We start from the raw sequence: 15,803 nt of genomic DNA, 5'->3' as shown, positions 1-15,803 counted from the left end.
GGGCTGGAACCTGCAACCCTCTGGTTGCCGAACAACAGCACTACCTCCTGCGCCACCATCTTCCCCGTCCTCCACCATCTTCAGTCTTACCTCAGTAGCAAAGTTGGAGTTGGGGGTAGTCTGGAAGGGTCGTTTGCCCACACTGTCCTCGGGTAATTCTTCTTTATGCCCTGGCCCAGTCGGGGAGAGTGAGGGCGGTGACACGGCACTAACAGAGTCAGTCCCTTTATGCCTAAAAGCACACAGAAGAATGAGGAACTCAGAGTGAACCTGGGTCTTCCTACGTCTCCAATGCTGTCCTACCATGGAGACATAGCAGCATGATATGTTACCCAGAATCCCCTGCTTTCTGCTGTAGCCCCTCTTTGGCTGTGGGGAGTCTCCCCTTGTTTGGGTCGACGGCATCATTCTTAGTCTTCGAGCTGAGGGTATCCAGCAGGCTGGGTACATCTGCTTGCCCCCCACTGCCGTCTGTGGCACCGGAACACAGGAGCTGGGGGTGTGACAGCATGTCAATAAGAATCTGGTCACAACTTCACAGCTCATCAGAAATTCCATGCATGGAGTGTGAAGGTGCCTTGTTTGTTTGTACAAGCTGTTCCATTATGTCTGTATAATGTCATTGACCAAAGCACAATTAATCCCCATATGTCCTACATCCAGGAAATAATGTATTCGAGTTCAGTTCCTTCCTTGTCCATTCTGTGTGCCAACCAGCTAGGAGCCAGCAAACTTTCCCTACTTTGTAACAATGTCTGCAACAACCATGAAAGAAAACAGGAACTTCCTAGTCCTTCTAACCAAAGGCTTTTGCACATAGGGGATCGCTTGCATGTAGCTACGTGAAGCCAAATTCTCACCTTCAGTTCAGCCCTCAGTAGAATCTCACTGTCAGCTGAGGCCCCATCGATACTCAGCCAGTTGTCCAGCACCAGGCCCGGTACCGACAGCAGGTCTTTGACTCGCAGGAAGAGCGAGCCGAGAGCCAGGCCCCAGCTATGAGAAAGCTGTTCCAAGAGGAAGACATTCATTACTATTCCACCATACAGAGATATAATTTTACTGTAGGTATGTGACCCAGAGCAGGGCCGGAAGATCACCAGTTCACATTCCAAGAAACCAAAGCTGCTGTGGCTCTTTCATCAAGGTGGAGATCCTAGACCCAGTACAAATTCCCAGTTGCGTATATCACACACTGTGAAGCCGTCACATGCAGCAGCTGCTTTACATCAGGTCCTCCTGACCTCCAGCCTGCGTTACCATTATATTCCACTTTCAGCACACCACACCCAATCAATTATTTTAATTAGGTTGTTTGGCGGTGGAATAGAATGAATATGTAGAATGGAGAGAGAAAAGCGACATAGATATTCCATTGGGTAAATAATAACAACAACAATAAATAATAATAATAATAATAATAATAATAATGTTACATTTATATAGCACCTTTCACGATCCCAAGGTTGGGGGGGGGGGTCAGTAATTAGTAAAGGAGGAAGACAATAGAGAGATGTTCATGGAAGAGAAATTACTTTAGTTCAGATGTGATGGAAGAGAAGCAACATAGTGTGGAACAGAGTTCCATAGTTTGGGGGCCACGAAACGCTCCCTTAACATCTGTCCAATAAGCCACCAACAGGAAAACAGAGAAATTATCTACACTTTAAAGACAGATGTTGGAGAGAAATGCTAATTTGCAATACCATCAGTAAGTGAAAATGCAGTGTGTTAAATTTCACACCACTGTATTTAATTTGAGTTTGCTGATAGTCAATAAACTGTTGATATCACAAGTGTCACTGCACCCTGTTTCCTCAGAGTTGGCCATATAACTTTAAGCTGACAACACGAATATCTGCATGTAACTAAGGTGGGTCTATCAAGACCAGAAACCGGTTTTCATATAGACATCAAAAAAGAGTGAGAAGGTGCCTTACCTTCACTGTGAGGATATCCTCTGCGGGATCACGTACAAGAAAGGAGAATGACTCACTCCACTTAGGAGAGGTGGAACGATCACACACCTTAAGATGAAAAGCAGATGAATAGAGGTCACTTGAGAAAATTGTCTTACATGCAATAGGACATCATTTCATGGTCTGTAATGAAGGTTCAAAGTGCTGAATAAATTAAATGGGAGCATATCATGTTTAATAAAGAATTACATCTTTTTAAAATGCAATGCAAACTCAAAATAGATGCAATAGAAATTCTGGATTTCAATCACACGACTTAATTTGAAAATGACAGCAGTAATATAGCACCCTGAAATTAAATTCTGTTTTGAATAGAGTAATTTCACACCACTAATGTTGAATGAAAACAGTGATGTATTATTCGCACAGAGGCCAGTGACCACAGCAGCAGAAGTCAAAGTCAAAAGTCACATTTATTTATAAAGCAGAATTAAAAACAACATTTGTTGACCAAAGTGTTGAGAGGATCACCAAAAAGAAAGGAAAGAGGAAAAAAAATTATGACAATAACAGTAATAAATAAAAATTGAGAAAAGGAGTATAAGAAAGGAATTAATCTGACTTAAACGCTGGAGAATGGAAAAGTGTTTTAAGACGGGATTTTAAAAAATGAGCAGAGGGAGCTGATCTGCTGGCCAGGGGGACACTGTTCCGCAATCTGGGTGCTGTGACTGAGAACACACGGTCACCTTTGAGCTTCCGTTTGAAGCGAGGGATTATCAGAATTTCCGATGACCCAAGAAGCTTGGAGGTTATGTAGGGACAAATACAAGAGAGCTAAGCCACTGGAGGCTTTATAGACAAACAGGAAGATCCTAAAATCAATCCTAAGGTGGACTGCGGCAGTCTGGGTAAGGACAGGAATTATGTCATCCCTTCTAGCTTGTGAGAAGCCTCGCTGCATCGTCCTGAACAAGCTGACAGTGGGCCAGGAAAAACTGGTTAATTCCAGTATACAGGTAGCTGAGGTAATCAAGCCTTGAGAAGATGAATGTATGTGTGACTATTTCAAGGTCACTTGAAGAGAGGAACAGTGTAAGTTCTGAGATGGTTCTAAGCTGGACGAAACTGGATTTGACAACCACATTAACCTGTTTGCCAAACTTGAGGGCAGAGTCAAAAAACACAAGGGACATACCTTGGTCTTGTAGGACACTCCTCCCAGGATGAGCTCCACACCCGCCATTGGCTCCTTTCCACTCTTCTTTAACTGCTCACAAGATGCAGAAGAAGGGCAAGCAAAACAATGAGCGGAGGGGGCCACACAACAGTATCAACATAGTGCCAGCATCAGTTGCCCCCCAATCCCAAGGTCCCACTGTTAACCTGTCAGATGCTCACTGGATGTTGTGGGGAGGCCTACCTATGCGTCTACAGAGATCCTCCAGAGAAACAGAAGCCATCACTCGCACTTCACTTTTCTTGTAATGTTTTTTTTTTGTGCAGGAATAATTTATGGTCATTTAACTGATGATAGGTCTTATACTTTATGAATCCCATTTCCTGCACTGAAACGGGACCAATCCCGTAAACATGCCGACGTGATTCTGATATTTTCTGAAAGTCAGTGAGCGTGACGTGGAGTCACACTCCCACACTCCTGTCTGCACAGTCTGTGTGTTCATGTGTTCAGTGCATCTTCCTGCTCAAGTGACACCTGCATTCTGTCCTTTTCCTCTGTCTCAGAACAGCCCACAAGATGGAGCAATACCAACAATGCAGTTAGTCTGACACACTGACACAGCTCAGATGTTTGCTGGCACAACAGGAAGCGAGAGCAAACTGCAGATAGGGCCGGAAATCAGACTTTTGAGGTCTGTCATATCATATATCAGATACAAAGGCAGTAACGTTACAGAGAAATGATACCAAACAGGATCTCAGTGAGGCTGAGGGTTTATCTTGGACTTTTTCAAAACTGTTTTCACCGATCCAGTAGATCTGCTAATTGTTACATTAAATTCAGTTTTTCTCAGAAGCCCTCAAATGATGGTATAATAGGCTAATTCCAACGACACTGTTAACATTAAGCACAGAAACCACGCAGAGGCTGTAAAAAAGGAGCTCAAGGTCGACTTTATGGCTACAAGGAGGCCAAGTGCCTTCGCTGCAAAACAATCCAAAGCATCGCCCCTCCTCCACCGCGCCGGCTGGCTGCTATGCGCCGTTTGTCCTGATTCACCGTTGTGGTGATTCATTGTCATTGTTCCAGAAATCTTGAAATCCCTTCTGATGCATCTTTGCAAATCTTAGCCGTGCTGCCATGATCTTTTTGGAGAGGAGGCTTTTTCCTGACCACACATCCATAAGTCAGGTTTGTTTTTCATCACAATGTCATGAACTCTAATATTTAATTGCTGTATTGAATATTCTCAATTTGTGAGTAATCCTTCTGGCTGCAGAATGATGGCTGTCTAACTGTTAGGAAATGGCCCAGCCTGATGAGCAGAAAAAAAAATCTGCAATCATTGCTGATGCAAAGACAAACCTGTACACTCCACAGTTAGAGACGATCACACTTCCTGATGATCAGCCAGGAAAGATGATGGGAAAAGCATCTGACTGCTAATCAATCTCCTAATTCCTAAGGGTGTACGTTTCTGGAACGTATTGTTGAGTAAATAACGATATTCTACAATGTTTCTGTTATCTGAAGGTACAGTGACCTAATTCTGGAAGTCAGAGAGGCCCAATTTCAGTGTCACAGCAGTGTTACTGGGATGCAGCGACACAGACAGGACAGGTGGTCATGGGCTCGCTGCAGCACCCTGGCCAGTGGCTACCTGTCGGGATTTCAGACAGGTGTTTGGAGCAGATGGTGTGCAAGGGTCCAAATCCCAAAGATATGGGGTTGGGATTGAGATACCAGCCCAGGTGCTGCCATAGTCCTGGTAGCCAGGCTCCCGTGAAGAAGATCGTTTCCCAAAGAGTCACAGCCAGCGACTCATGGAGCAACTGAAGCTCACCCCTTGTCCCCTGACTCGTCTGCTCCCTCTCACTTCCCCCTCACCCCCCACCTCTCTCTCACTTCCCCCTCACCTCCCTCTCTCCTCCCCCTCACCCCTCACCTCCCTCTCACTTCCCCCTCACATCCCTCTCTCCCAAGAGGGTACAGCTGCAGACGCCTGTAGAGTGGAGCTCCACCGGAAACACGTGATCTTTAAGGACGTAAAGTGGAGCTCCGGTTAGGTTTAGGGTTAGGGTTTATTCGCTGTGACACAGAGTTGAGGCCACGTGTTTCCTGTGGAGGTGGCGTATTTCCGGTGGAGCTCCACTCTACAGGCGTCTGCAGCTGGACCCTTCTCCTCTCTCCTCCCTCTCACGTAACCCTCACCTCCCTCTCAGTTCCCCCTCACCCCCCCTCATCTCCCTCTCTCGTAACCTTCACCTCCCCCTCACACCCCACCTCCCGCTCACCTCCTCCTCACTTCCCACTCTCTTAACCTTCACCTCCTGAGTCTAGCAGGATCCATCTTGGAATATAAACACCAGCAATCCGACCCGGGATTCCCCGACTGCCCTTTCCCCATTTCCTTCTTTCTCCAACTAAATTCCATCTTTCAGGTGCTCCTGCTCGGCCACCAGCCTTTGCCTATGTGTTTTTGTCCTTGCCCATCCCTGCCCCTCCCCGCAGCCCCAAAATGTTACCCAATAAAATTAAAATTTTCATCTTCTTCATATCAATTCGACGCCAGTTACTTCAGATTGCCTTCAAAATTAACCCTCAATATTTTAATTACCAGCGACAGTAGCAGGTGTGAATGGTCATTTTAAAAAAAGGAATTAACAAGTGGTATATATTTCAAAGCATGTCCGTACTTGTATTCCACAGACACCCGAAACACCTTGCAGAAAAAAATACCATGTTTCTCTTAAAGGCAAACCACAATTAAACTGTAGTTGCCTAATATTTACTGTACAATGCTAGCTGGTTAGATCTCATACTTACTGTATATAATCACATACCTACACAAATATATCTGACTCATCAAAGCTAAAGAAATCAGACAAAAAGCAGACAACAAACTTTGGGAATTCTGGGAACTCGGGAAAGGTGTACCTACAGGCAGGGCGTGGGCGCGCTCCGCGTACACAAAGAGCAGGGCGGCAGAGGGCACGGCCTTGTTCTGGTACGATTTCTGGGCTTGGAGCTTCAGGACCTGAGGGTTTGGTAAATTCACAGAGCGTGCAGTTCGGTCTCCTCTCATCAAACAATTGCAGATAAAGGATTATGGAGAGCTTAGCTTAGTCTGACCTCATCCAGCCGGGAAGGATCCACAACAGTAGGCATCCAGTCCAGGACCAGGTGGACGCTGCCGGATTTCACATCATTCAATGTGTACCACTGAAGCAGACCCCCACAGGAAAAGACACGCAATGAGTCATCAGTAAGGCAATCCTCCATACTGTGTCAAACAAAACTCCACAAAAACTGCACTGAGTATGTATGGATCCCATCACAGCACCTTCTGACACACCCTCACCTGGTCGACATGCTGTGAGCGGATAACGTCACTCAAGCCGACCTTAAACCTGCCCACACAGAAGGACGTTATGATTAACCAGGCTGTCCATAACCAAAACACAATATACCTAAATTAAAATGCTCACCCACCTCCCCAGGAATTCATCCGTGCCAACATCATCATCGTACAAGTCAAACTGGACCTCCTGCCCCGGCACTCGGGTCAGAATCACCTGGAAAGACAGCAAATGGGTCCTGACCGTGTCCTCAGCTCATTCTTAACAGCAATGGGTGTGCAGTGTACCCTGGGCAGGTGGGCCGGACAGGCCGTACCTCATACAGCTCGTTCCAGGTGGGGTTCAGATTCTTGTTGACCACATGACTCCGGAAGGTCTTTCCCCCGACACGCGTCTTCACATAGGGATCGCTCTTCCCCTTCACTATGCCGCCCATGAGATTATCCTTGGCGATCAGATTCCGCGCCTCCACCAGATGAATCCGCAGCACCCCCTAGAGGATGGAAAGTGCAGCTTCTGAGTGAGGCAGTACTGCGGACCGCAGACCATCGTGGAACAGACTGCACACACCTGCGGCCTGCCGCTTACCTCGGTAGCAAAGCTGTCACTAGGGGTCGTGTGCTGGGGTCTTTCCGTGGCCACGCCCTCAGAAGGGGGACCGGAGAGCCAGAGCTTCGGCGCACGGAGGGCGGCTTCCTCGTCCAGCCAGAGCACCTGGGAAACGGAAGAGGGTGGCATTTGGAGACTCCTGATAACTGAGACAATGGCGAGTGGATGAAAGAAAGAGCCATTGTTAGTATGGCCCATTGGCAGAGATCCAGGACATTCAAAACCACTTGTGTCCATCAAGGACTGCAGGACTGATCTCTCATTCATTAAGGAACCTCGCTATGGATCTAGAACAGGGGTGGGGAACCTGTTCCGTGGAGGGCCGGTGTGAGTGCGGGTTTTTAGGAATGACCTCTCAATCAGCCAATCACAGTGGGTCCCCAGGACTGGAGTTGAGAACCACTGCTTTATTATTGGCTGATTGAGAGGTCATCCCAAAAACCCGCGCCCACACCGGCCTTCCATGGATCAAGATCTCCACCCCTGATCTAGAGCATAACGTGGAAGTGGCCTCACCCTTAGGACGGCCCGAAGAGAGATGCGACTAGTAGGCTTGGCATCAGCCAATGGAAACCAGTCATCCACAGAAAGGTCATGGTTGGCCAGCAGGCGAGACAGCGGGATGGACAGGCTGCCGAGCAACTGGACCCGGTCACTGTCCTTCACCTGTGGACAGACATCAGAGGGGCTTACAAGAAAGACAAGATCGGCGAGGTGTGTTGGGATACTACCCAGAAAACTGGACAGCACGTTCGCTGAAGACAGCAGTAGGACAATGAGAACAAGCAACATGAAATTTGCGAATATCAATACATCGATCTCTCAAAATTTGGCTGCTTGATCAATCACACAGAAAGTAACTGGGAAGCAGGTGACTTCACAGTATCTGGGTGTGATACCTGGATGACGATGTTCTGCTGGTTGGGGACGTGAAGGAAAAAGGTGAAGGCGTCCTCCCACACGGGGTCTGTGGTCTCAGCGCACATCTGACAAGATGAACGACAGTGACTGAAAAGCGCAGACCGCTGTATCTGATAGCACTGTGTGTACAGAATGAAAGACCATAAATAACCCAACCAATGCGACTCACCCTGCTCTCCCGAGTGACACCCTGCACAGACAGCTGCACCAAGGGGCTGGGCTCTTTGTTGCCCTTCTTCATCTGCAATGCATTTTTCCAACAGAAAAACAGTAAGCAACACAGCAAAGGCTAAAAGGAGGACAGCAATTCCAAGCATATGAAGCATGGCTGAGGGCGTGTGCAGCTGTTTCTGCCCCATTGTTCCCCTCCCTGCGGTCCAGATAACAGCCAGATCCCATGGCAACGTGACCACTGGCAGGAGCATGCGAGTAGAAGCAGCTGAAGATCACTGATCTTCTTGAGGGAGGAGTTTACAGCCATATGGGTTCACTTGGCCCGGGATTGGTTTCAACATGCCCACAAAAAACCACACCCAAAAGTGAGGATGGGGCTGTTATTGTGCGCAGTGGCCAAAGCCGACCCTGCACCCACAGGAAGTGACTGGGTCCCATGGAAACAGGAAGCAGGTATATGACTCACAGGAAGTTCCTCAGCGCGGTCCAAGTACACAGCCAGGATGGCAGCTGAGGGACGGCTGCTTGCTTTCACAGCTACTGTCTTATTCCTCTCAATCACCTGAAACAAGAACAAGGAGATGTGGCGGCAGGAACAGTGTAACGCAGCAGCAGAAGCGACCCGATGTCGCACTGAAGAGGCTAACCTGCTCCAGCTTGTCACTAGAGGGCAGCAGTGAGAGCCATTCCATTTTCAGATGGAGACGCCCTGTATCAATGTCCTTCAGTGGGAACCACTGTAATGGAAGAGAAGGGGGAGCTTTTAAAAGCATGCATAATTACAGCAATACCTTACATATAAACAGTATTTTCATTCTTAGTGCGTTTTTTATACGGCGCTGTTTGATTTATGTCCCAATAACTGAAGCAAATGATCAAGAAACGTCAAGATCAGGCTTAAATCGACAAAACATCCGGCAATGGTAAGGCTCCCCATATAAAGGGTTTATGAATGGTTTATAATCTGCTTATTAGTTAGGTTGTAACACATTGTAAATTATTAATAGACAATTTTAAACATGCATGTTTTCTTTTTATTAATGAGTTACTATCAAGTGTTAAAAGGGAGCCTTATAGTAAAGTGGTACCAAACATCCAAACAAGATTCCTGGTCTGTAACGCCAGAGACAGAAAGGGGGAGAAGATATACAGTCGGCCAGTATGGACTTAGAACCTGAAATACAACCGTCCACTTGATGGCATCTGAATAATAACAATAATATCATTTTAAATAAATAAGATCCTATCTACAGGATTAAGAACATTAAAATCTGCTAATTGCTTCATGGGCCACGACCCAAAGGCGTAATTCCAAACGCACCTCATCCAGAACATGCGCCTGCTTCACCATGCCAAGGTCTACCGTCACCCTGCGGACAACCACAGGAGAGGGGATCAAAACAAAGGGCGGGAAAAAGCGGAGACAAGTTCCATTGTCCTGTGTTTCTGTGGTGATGATGGTGACGACCAGGTGGTGGTGATGAGAGATGGGAGACAGGGGACAAGTACCTCCCCAGGAAATCATCCTGGTCTGGGTCTTTGTCATACACCTCCACCTCCAACTCCTGACCAGGCACCTCATGGACAATCACCTGACACACAGTCACACACAGAGCCGGCATGACTGCAGCGCACAAATGTCCGATGTGCTGACAGACACACAGCATGGACATTGCAGGCGCAATGATTTAACATCACTGTGTTAAATCATTCAATAAGAAAGTCATTAAAATAGACATTTACATAAACCACACTGATGATCGAGTAATATACAGGAAAAAAAGGAAATAAATTTTATATATTATCAGTCTATGTGTTAAATTTTTCTGATTTATTCATTTTAGTTATATAGCTGCTGGACAGGCTTATGCTGTAACATTCAAAATATGGCCAAATGTTAGACAAAGACACTAAATTGGCCTGGTTTGTATAATAAACAGGTTAATGCACATTTCATTACATGATCCCCCCCCCCCCCGGTTATCCTTCAGGTTTTCCTAAACTATCCAGTGCCCCTGCCTGAAGGTCTGCTTACACCCCCCCGCCCCTGCCCCCCCCCCCCCCCATCTTGGTCCCATTAAAGGCAGACAGCAGCTTTCAGCAGCTCCCAGTCCAGTCCACGATGCTCTGCCCGCCCCCCCATCCTACCTCATACATCTCCCCCCACTGAGGATTGAGGTTGTTGTCCACATGATGTGAGGTGAAGCTCTGCGGTCCCACGCGAAGCACGGCGTAGGGGTCTGAGATACCCGCCGTCACCCCCTTCACGTAGCTGTCTTTGGCCGCAAGATCCTGCGCTTCCACAAGGTGGATGCGTACTACACCCTAAACAGAACCAAGATGGCGGCTTGAAGGCAAGCGGGCAAGAGCAACAATAAAGACAATGTCAACATATTTTGTTTTAGTCTAATGCAGTGTTTCCCAACCCAGTCCTCAGGGAACCCCGGACAGTCCACATTTTTGCTTCCTCTCGGCTCCCAGCGCACCTGTACCAGGTATTTGGTGTTCCTGATTGGCTGGGAGCTGGGAGGGAGCAAAAACATGGACAGTCCAGGGTTCCCCAAGGACTGGGTTGGGAAACACTGGTCTAATGGATCTAGCAGAGGTCCTCGAGCTTAGCAAGTCAACATTCTATTTATTTTGCAGATACATTTACGCAGGCAGATGTAGAACTGAGAAGGCTGGGTGAGCCAGTTCCTGGAGCAGCAGCCTTGTTCAAGAGCCCTTCAGTAACATCACTGAGTTGCCATGGGATCTGAACCGACAACCTTACGGTGGTCGGCGCAGCATTCTAAACTGCTGAGCTACACACCACAGTTAACTTAGTTTCTCAATCAAATCTGCCTGCTTGCTATGCTTCTGCAGAAACTATGGGCATGGCAGTGCATATATCGAAGGCGTTACCCTTGGAAGGGGAGATCGCAGCTGAGCGATGGGCAGGCCAGCCACCAGGGGCACTGTCAGACGGTTGGGCAGCACCAGGAACGAGGCGATGGCATCCATTATCATCTTATCCGACATGACACTACAGTGAATGATCGACACACCCATTTTAAGCTTGAATTAGAACAGTATTTGCACTGACATGCTGCTTGTACCGTACAGGAGATAATATTGATAGTAGGAGAATAACCACCCATTTAATAAAGCCATTAGCTGTACATTTTAAGTGACAACATGTCAAACAGAACCATTTGCAGCTATGTGGGAATCTGCAATGCTGCCTGAATTCTCCTTTTAAAGCGCCAAGGCATTTTTAGCTAGATAATCAAGAATTCTGAATCTAATCAGATATTGAGAAGAAAAAATTAATTCTCAGCAAGGCCAAGAGATTGTGCTGAGGCGAATTCACACCAGAGATAAATGGTAATTACAGTCCTATTGAGGACCAGCACTACAAATACTCCACTCCACTCACTTCAGCCCTGGAACGTCCAGTAGGTTCGTCAGGCCAGTCCAGTTGATGTCCAGGTTCTGGGTAAGACAGGAGCCCAGCAGAGTGCAGGGTGACTTATGGCCATATTAGAGAACATCGTGTTGGTGGATGTCGACTGACACTGTCAGCTACTTACCGGCCTTTTGATGAAGAACATGGTGACCGCAGCAGCTATGGGGACATCGCCGATCAGGGGCTCTAGGATCACCCTCATCATGCCCTTAAGCTGGCGGCGGAGAAGCAGAGAGCGTGAGCCCAGAGCCCATCGAGCCGCAATGAAGCCGTGAGCAGAAGTTTCCCCATACCTGTATCCCCTTCACTCCTGCTTTGCAGAAATACCTCTTGACTTCCACATCAATCTCGACATCTCCTACATAACTAAATGCAAAAAGGTAAATTATTATGGAAATCATGTCCAATATGATCAACATTTGCATCTGAGGCAAACTCAGTGAGAGGAGCAGACTCACTTGATATAGAGATCCAGCAGGATTTGCCCCTTGTCATTCTCTGTGTGGACCTTCACACCAACTACCTTCATAGGCTGCAGACCACCATCGCCATGGAGACAAATAAACACAGAGAACACCAATCTCACCATGCACCAGCAATTAGGCCAAAACAGGAAACCCGTAGGCCTATGTGACAAAACAGCATACCGGCGCATGACGTTACCTTGCGTCCCATGTCAATCTTGGTGAAGCTGAGAGTCTGCAGGTGAGTGCTGCTGGAACGGATGGAGGGAGCGATGCTCTCCACCAGCAGCTTCTCCAGGTACTGGCCCACAAACGGCCACGCTTGCTGCAGGACCTGCATGGGGGGTGAAGACACGAGAGATGGAGAGGCGCCTTTGAAGCACCGTGATACAACAGACGCTGCCCCACACCGGCGTCTGGCTAGGAGGACACCCCACACGGGCGTCTGGCTAAGAGGACACCCCACACCGGCATCTGGCTAAAAGGACACCCCACACCGGCGTCTGGCTAGGAGGACACCCCACACCGGCGTCTGGCTAAGAGGACACCCCACACCGGCGTCTGGCTAAGAGGACACCCCACACCGGCGTCTGGCTAAGAGGACACCCCACACCGGCGTCTGGCTAGGAGGACACCCCACACCGGCGTCTGGCTAAGAGGACACCCCACACCGGCGCCTGGCTAAGAGGACACCCCACACCGGCGCCTGGCTAAGAGGACACCCCACACCGGCGTCTGGCTAAGAGGACACCCCACACCGGCGTCTGGCTAAGAGGACACCCCACACCGGCGTCTGGCTAAGAGGACACCCCACACCGGCGTCTGGCTAAGAGGACACCCCACACCGGCGTCTGGCTAAGAGGACACCCCACACCGGCGCCTGGCTAAGAGGACACCTGATGGACTCCTCCAGGGGACATACATCACTGACCCGGCATGAAACCTGCTCTGCACTCAGGATTGGACCAGAAATGTTTGCTTGACATTTAAATGTCAAGGATTTCTAACAACTTCCTCAAACTCTGATTATTTAAATTCCACTCATGCGCAGCATAATGAGCTTTCGATCGACGACAGACCGCATAAATCACAGTGGTCTCATCCAAAACATTATAATGGAACTTAAAAATTCCTATGACCTAGTGACATCATAACCATTATAGCATTACAATGCATTGCATTACTCGTGTTTGTGGTGATGCTGGTGTAAAAGTGTACCACCTACAATTATGTACATTACATGACACTTGATTAAGATAATAAACAACTATGTTATTGGTTTATGTGTTCACTATACCATACTTTTTAGCGTTATTTTAGAGAGTAATCTTTCTACAGTAAAAACAGTTTACTGCAGACCTAGGTTTGTGTAAGTACACTCTATGATGTTCACACAACAGCAAAATCATTTAACAATGTATGTCTCAGCACATATCCCTGTCATGAAGCAATACAAGACTGTAGTCGGTATTATTAAATTCAGCATGCATTATGGATACAACTTTTATCCAATACCGACGATCTGGTGCCTATCCCCGGTAGCTAAATATAGTGTACACCATTGACAGGACACCAGAAGTAAGCTATTTGTTTCATACATGATTATAAGATATCTAGCAGCAATGTTAAAATACAGGTTAGCAGTATTGTAGGCTACTAGTAATGTCCAAAGTTAGGGTACTGGTTATGTCAATATGGAGGCTAGCTAGAATGGTAAAATGGAGACTAGCTGAAATGCTAAAATGGAGACTAGCTGAAATGCTAAAATGGAGACTAGCTGAAATGCTAAAATGGAGACTAGCTGAAATGCTAAAACTGCCTAGTCCCCACTGGTCTGACTGCTGTAACAATTTATAACTGCTTACAACTAGGAATGCAACATTTGTGCAATCACTGCGCAACTCGACTTGGCTTATGCAAAATCAATCATGCAAAAAGGACTCGGCACAAACAAAATAACTGTGTAGTCATGCAGACTAATGCAAGCTCTGCAGAAGAAGAAGATGATGTGGTCCTTTTTGTCTTAAGAGAAGAACAGAAACTCGTTTTGTATCGACACCTAAATGGCAGACCCACAGGTTAGGGGCAGGAAGCCATCTTGTGCTAAACCAGGCAGCAGCTCTTATGGTACAGATGAAGACTTCCTGAAAGACTCCTTGATTTAGAAAACCACAGCTGGTTAATGTTTGGCGGGCCTGAGGGGTGAGTCATAGCCCCCAGATCAAAAATAGGCAGCAGGCAACTGGCTCTTTGGAAATAACATTAGCGGCAGTCATGCAAGATCATTGTTCTTGTTTTTTAAAGTCTTATTCTCCTAACACTCAACGGCAGGCAGGCCAGCACAGATCTGTAGTTATTACTGAGACTGGGATTCACTTAAGCTAAGACATGGTTACTCTAGTTACTGCTTTAGTTCACAAAAAGAAAGACACTGGGGCAGATTTAGTCCAGAAGGAGACAGAATGTCTTTCACATACAGCAGAATCTGCAGCCTGGTGAGTTATTCCTGTGTCCCGTGGTCGTCATGGGATACCAGGGTGATAGGGGGCTGAAGATCATCAGAAGCGATACTTTTTCACCAACATTTAACTCTGTGTGTCACACAGCCACTGATCTTAAACAGAAGCACTATCTCCGGGTTTGGGTACATGGATGGGGGAATTCTGCTTACATTTAACGGCAACTGAAGGTCTGATTGGATCTGAAAATATCAACCCCTACTGTATATCAAGCCCAACCAGGGACAAGAAAGGGTTTCTGTGCCTCTGACTCGAGTGCGTATATGCATGATCTATGCACAAACTGAGCTCCTTTATTTTTGCCTGTTGCCTGGGTTTTGTTGAAAAGCGAATGAGGGTGACTGTCGTTAACCTTACTGCGGCACTGGGCAATGTTTCATGAAGGGATTGGCATTATGGCATACAGATGTCAGACAGAACAAAACAATGCAGTACCTTGTTCAGCCACTCGACTTTCTCCAAATCTGGAATATGAATCTACCAAGAAAAAAAAACAGAAATAGTAAGACAAAGTGTTACACGATTAAACTGTCACATTCTGTTGATCTGGACACACTCCCCAACCCCAAATGGGCACTGGCCAATCAGTATACTTTTAACATTATGTTTAATTATTATTAAAAACTAAATCTCCCCTCTCCCACTTACATCAGATAGTTACACCAATCAGAGATGACCTGAAAATAGTTCATACATACAAATACTGTGCGTGTGTCAGCTGACACTTAACATCAGTGTGTCCTCTGTAAGGATTGTGGGTAGAGAGATTTAGGAACACACCCTGTAATACAACAAGGTGCACGTGACAGACCCCAACAGCGCTGCCCGCACTGGCAGCTGCAAATTCCCTGAGCACGCGCCTGTAAATGCTGATGGGGTGTTAGCGTCCCTGCCTCAGGAGCGGCACGCCAGCCGGTCGTCTGTGCGGGCAGGTTGGTTTCAGAGGGAGAATGGCTGCTTTCACAATGAGTCAGCGTTAGCATCTGAGCACTCCGCAGCATGTGCTTTGTCAGACTCCTCACGGTAACAGGAGTGACAGGAGTGGCGCAAAGCAGAAGCGGTATCTCACACATAGCACCCAGCGCCGCGCTCCACGTGCTAACTGATAATGACCGTCTCGAGCAGCTCCAAAACCCTCCCTAACATACAGCCACTTTCCGTTTATTTACTCTCTTTTCCTCCACTTTGTTTGACTCCCCCCGCCCCT

At 47.3% G+C, this 15,803-nt stretch overlaps 1 protein-coding gene across 2 annotated transcripts in view; it reads right to left on the bottom strand.

Annotated features, from left to right (window-relative positions):
* Positions 1–15,803, bottom strand: part of esyt1b (extended synaptotagmin-like protein 1b) — a 32,271-nt gene that overhangs the window by 15,137 nt on the left and 1,331 nt on the right. For both annotated transcript variants that reach the window (XM_072715335.1, XM_072715334.1), the window contains exons 2-27: positions 15,032–15,073; positions 12,277–12,411; positions 12,072–12,145; positions 11,907–11,979; positions 11,738–11,827; positions 11,584–11,639; positions 11,070–11,190; positions 10,314–10,490; positions 9,675–9,757; positions 9,487–9,535; positions 8,813–8,902; positions 8,632–8,727; positions 8,161–8,232; positions 7,970–8,056; positions 7,587–7,736; positions 7,050–7,175; positions 6,778–6,954; positions 6,595–6,677; positions 6,464–6,512; positions 6,235–6,324; positions 6,044–6,139; positions 3,118–3,189; positions 1,941–2,027; positions 861–1,007; positions 333–493; positions 91–232 (exon numbers count right to left, since the gene is read on the bottom strand). In XM_072715335.1, coding sequence (XP_072571436.1) covers positions 91–232; positions 333–493; positions 861–1,007; positions 1,941–2,027; positions 3,118–3,189; positions 6,044–6,139; positions 6,235–6,324; positions 6,464–6,512; positions 6,595–6,677; positions 6,778–6,954; positions 7,050–7,175; positions 7,587–7,736; positions 7,970–8,056; positions 8,161–8,232; positions 8,632–8,727; positions 8,813–8,902; positions 9,487–9,535; positions 9,675–9,757; positions 10,314–10,490; positions 11,070–11,190; positions 11,584–11,639; positions 11,738–11,827; positions 11,907–11,979; positions 12,072–12,145; positions 12,277–12,411; positions 15,032–15,073 — 2,625 coding nt within the window. The remainder of the gene's footprint in view (positions 1–90; positions 233–332; positions 494–860; positions 1,008–1,940; positions 2,028–3,117; positions 3,190–6,043; positions 6,140–6,234; positions 6,325–6,463; positions 6,513–6,594; positions 6,678–6,777; positions 6,955–7,049; positions 7,176–7,586; positions 7,737–7,969; positions 8,057–8,160; positions 8,233–8,631; positions 8,728–8,812; positions 8,903–9,486; positions 9,536–9,674; positions 9,758–10,313; positions 10,491–11,069; positions 11,191–11,583; positions 11,640–11,737; positions 11,828–11,906; positions 11,980–12,071; positions 12,146–12,276; positions 12,412–15,031; positions 15,074–15,803) is intronic.

Source organism: Paramormyrops kingsleyae, chromosome 8 (assembly GCF_048594095.1).
Source record: "Paramormyrops kingsleyae isolate MSU_618 chromosome 8, PKINGS_0.4, whole genome shotgun sequence".
Taxonomy (NCBI): domain Eukaryota; kingdom Metazoa; phylum Chordata; class Actinopteri; order Osteoglossiformes; family Mormyridae; genus Paramormyrops; species Paramormyrops kingsleyae.
This window is presented reverse-complemented; position numbering and strand designations above follow the sequence as displayed.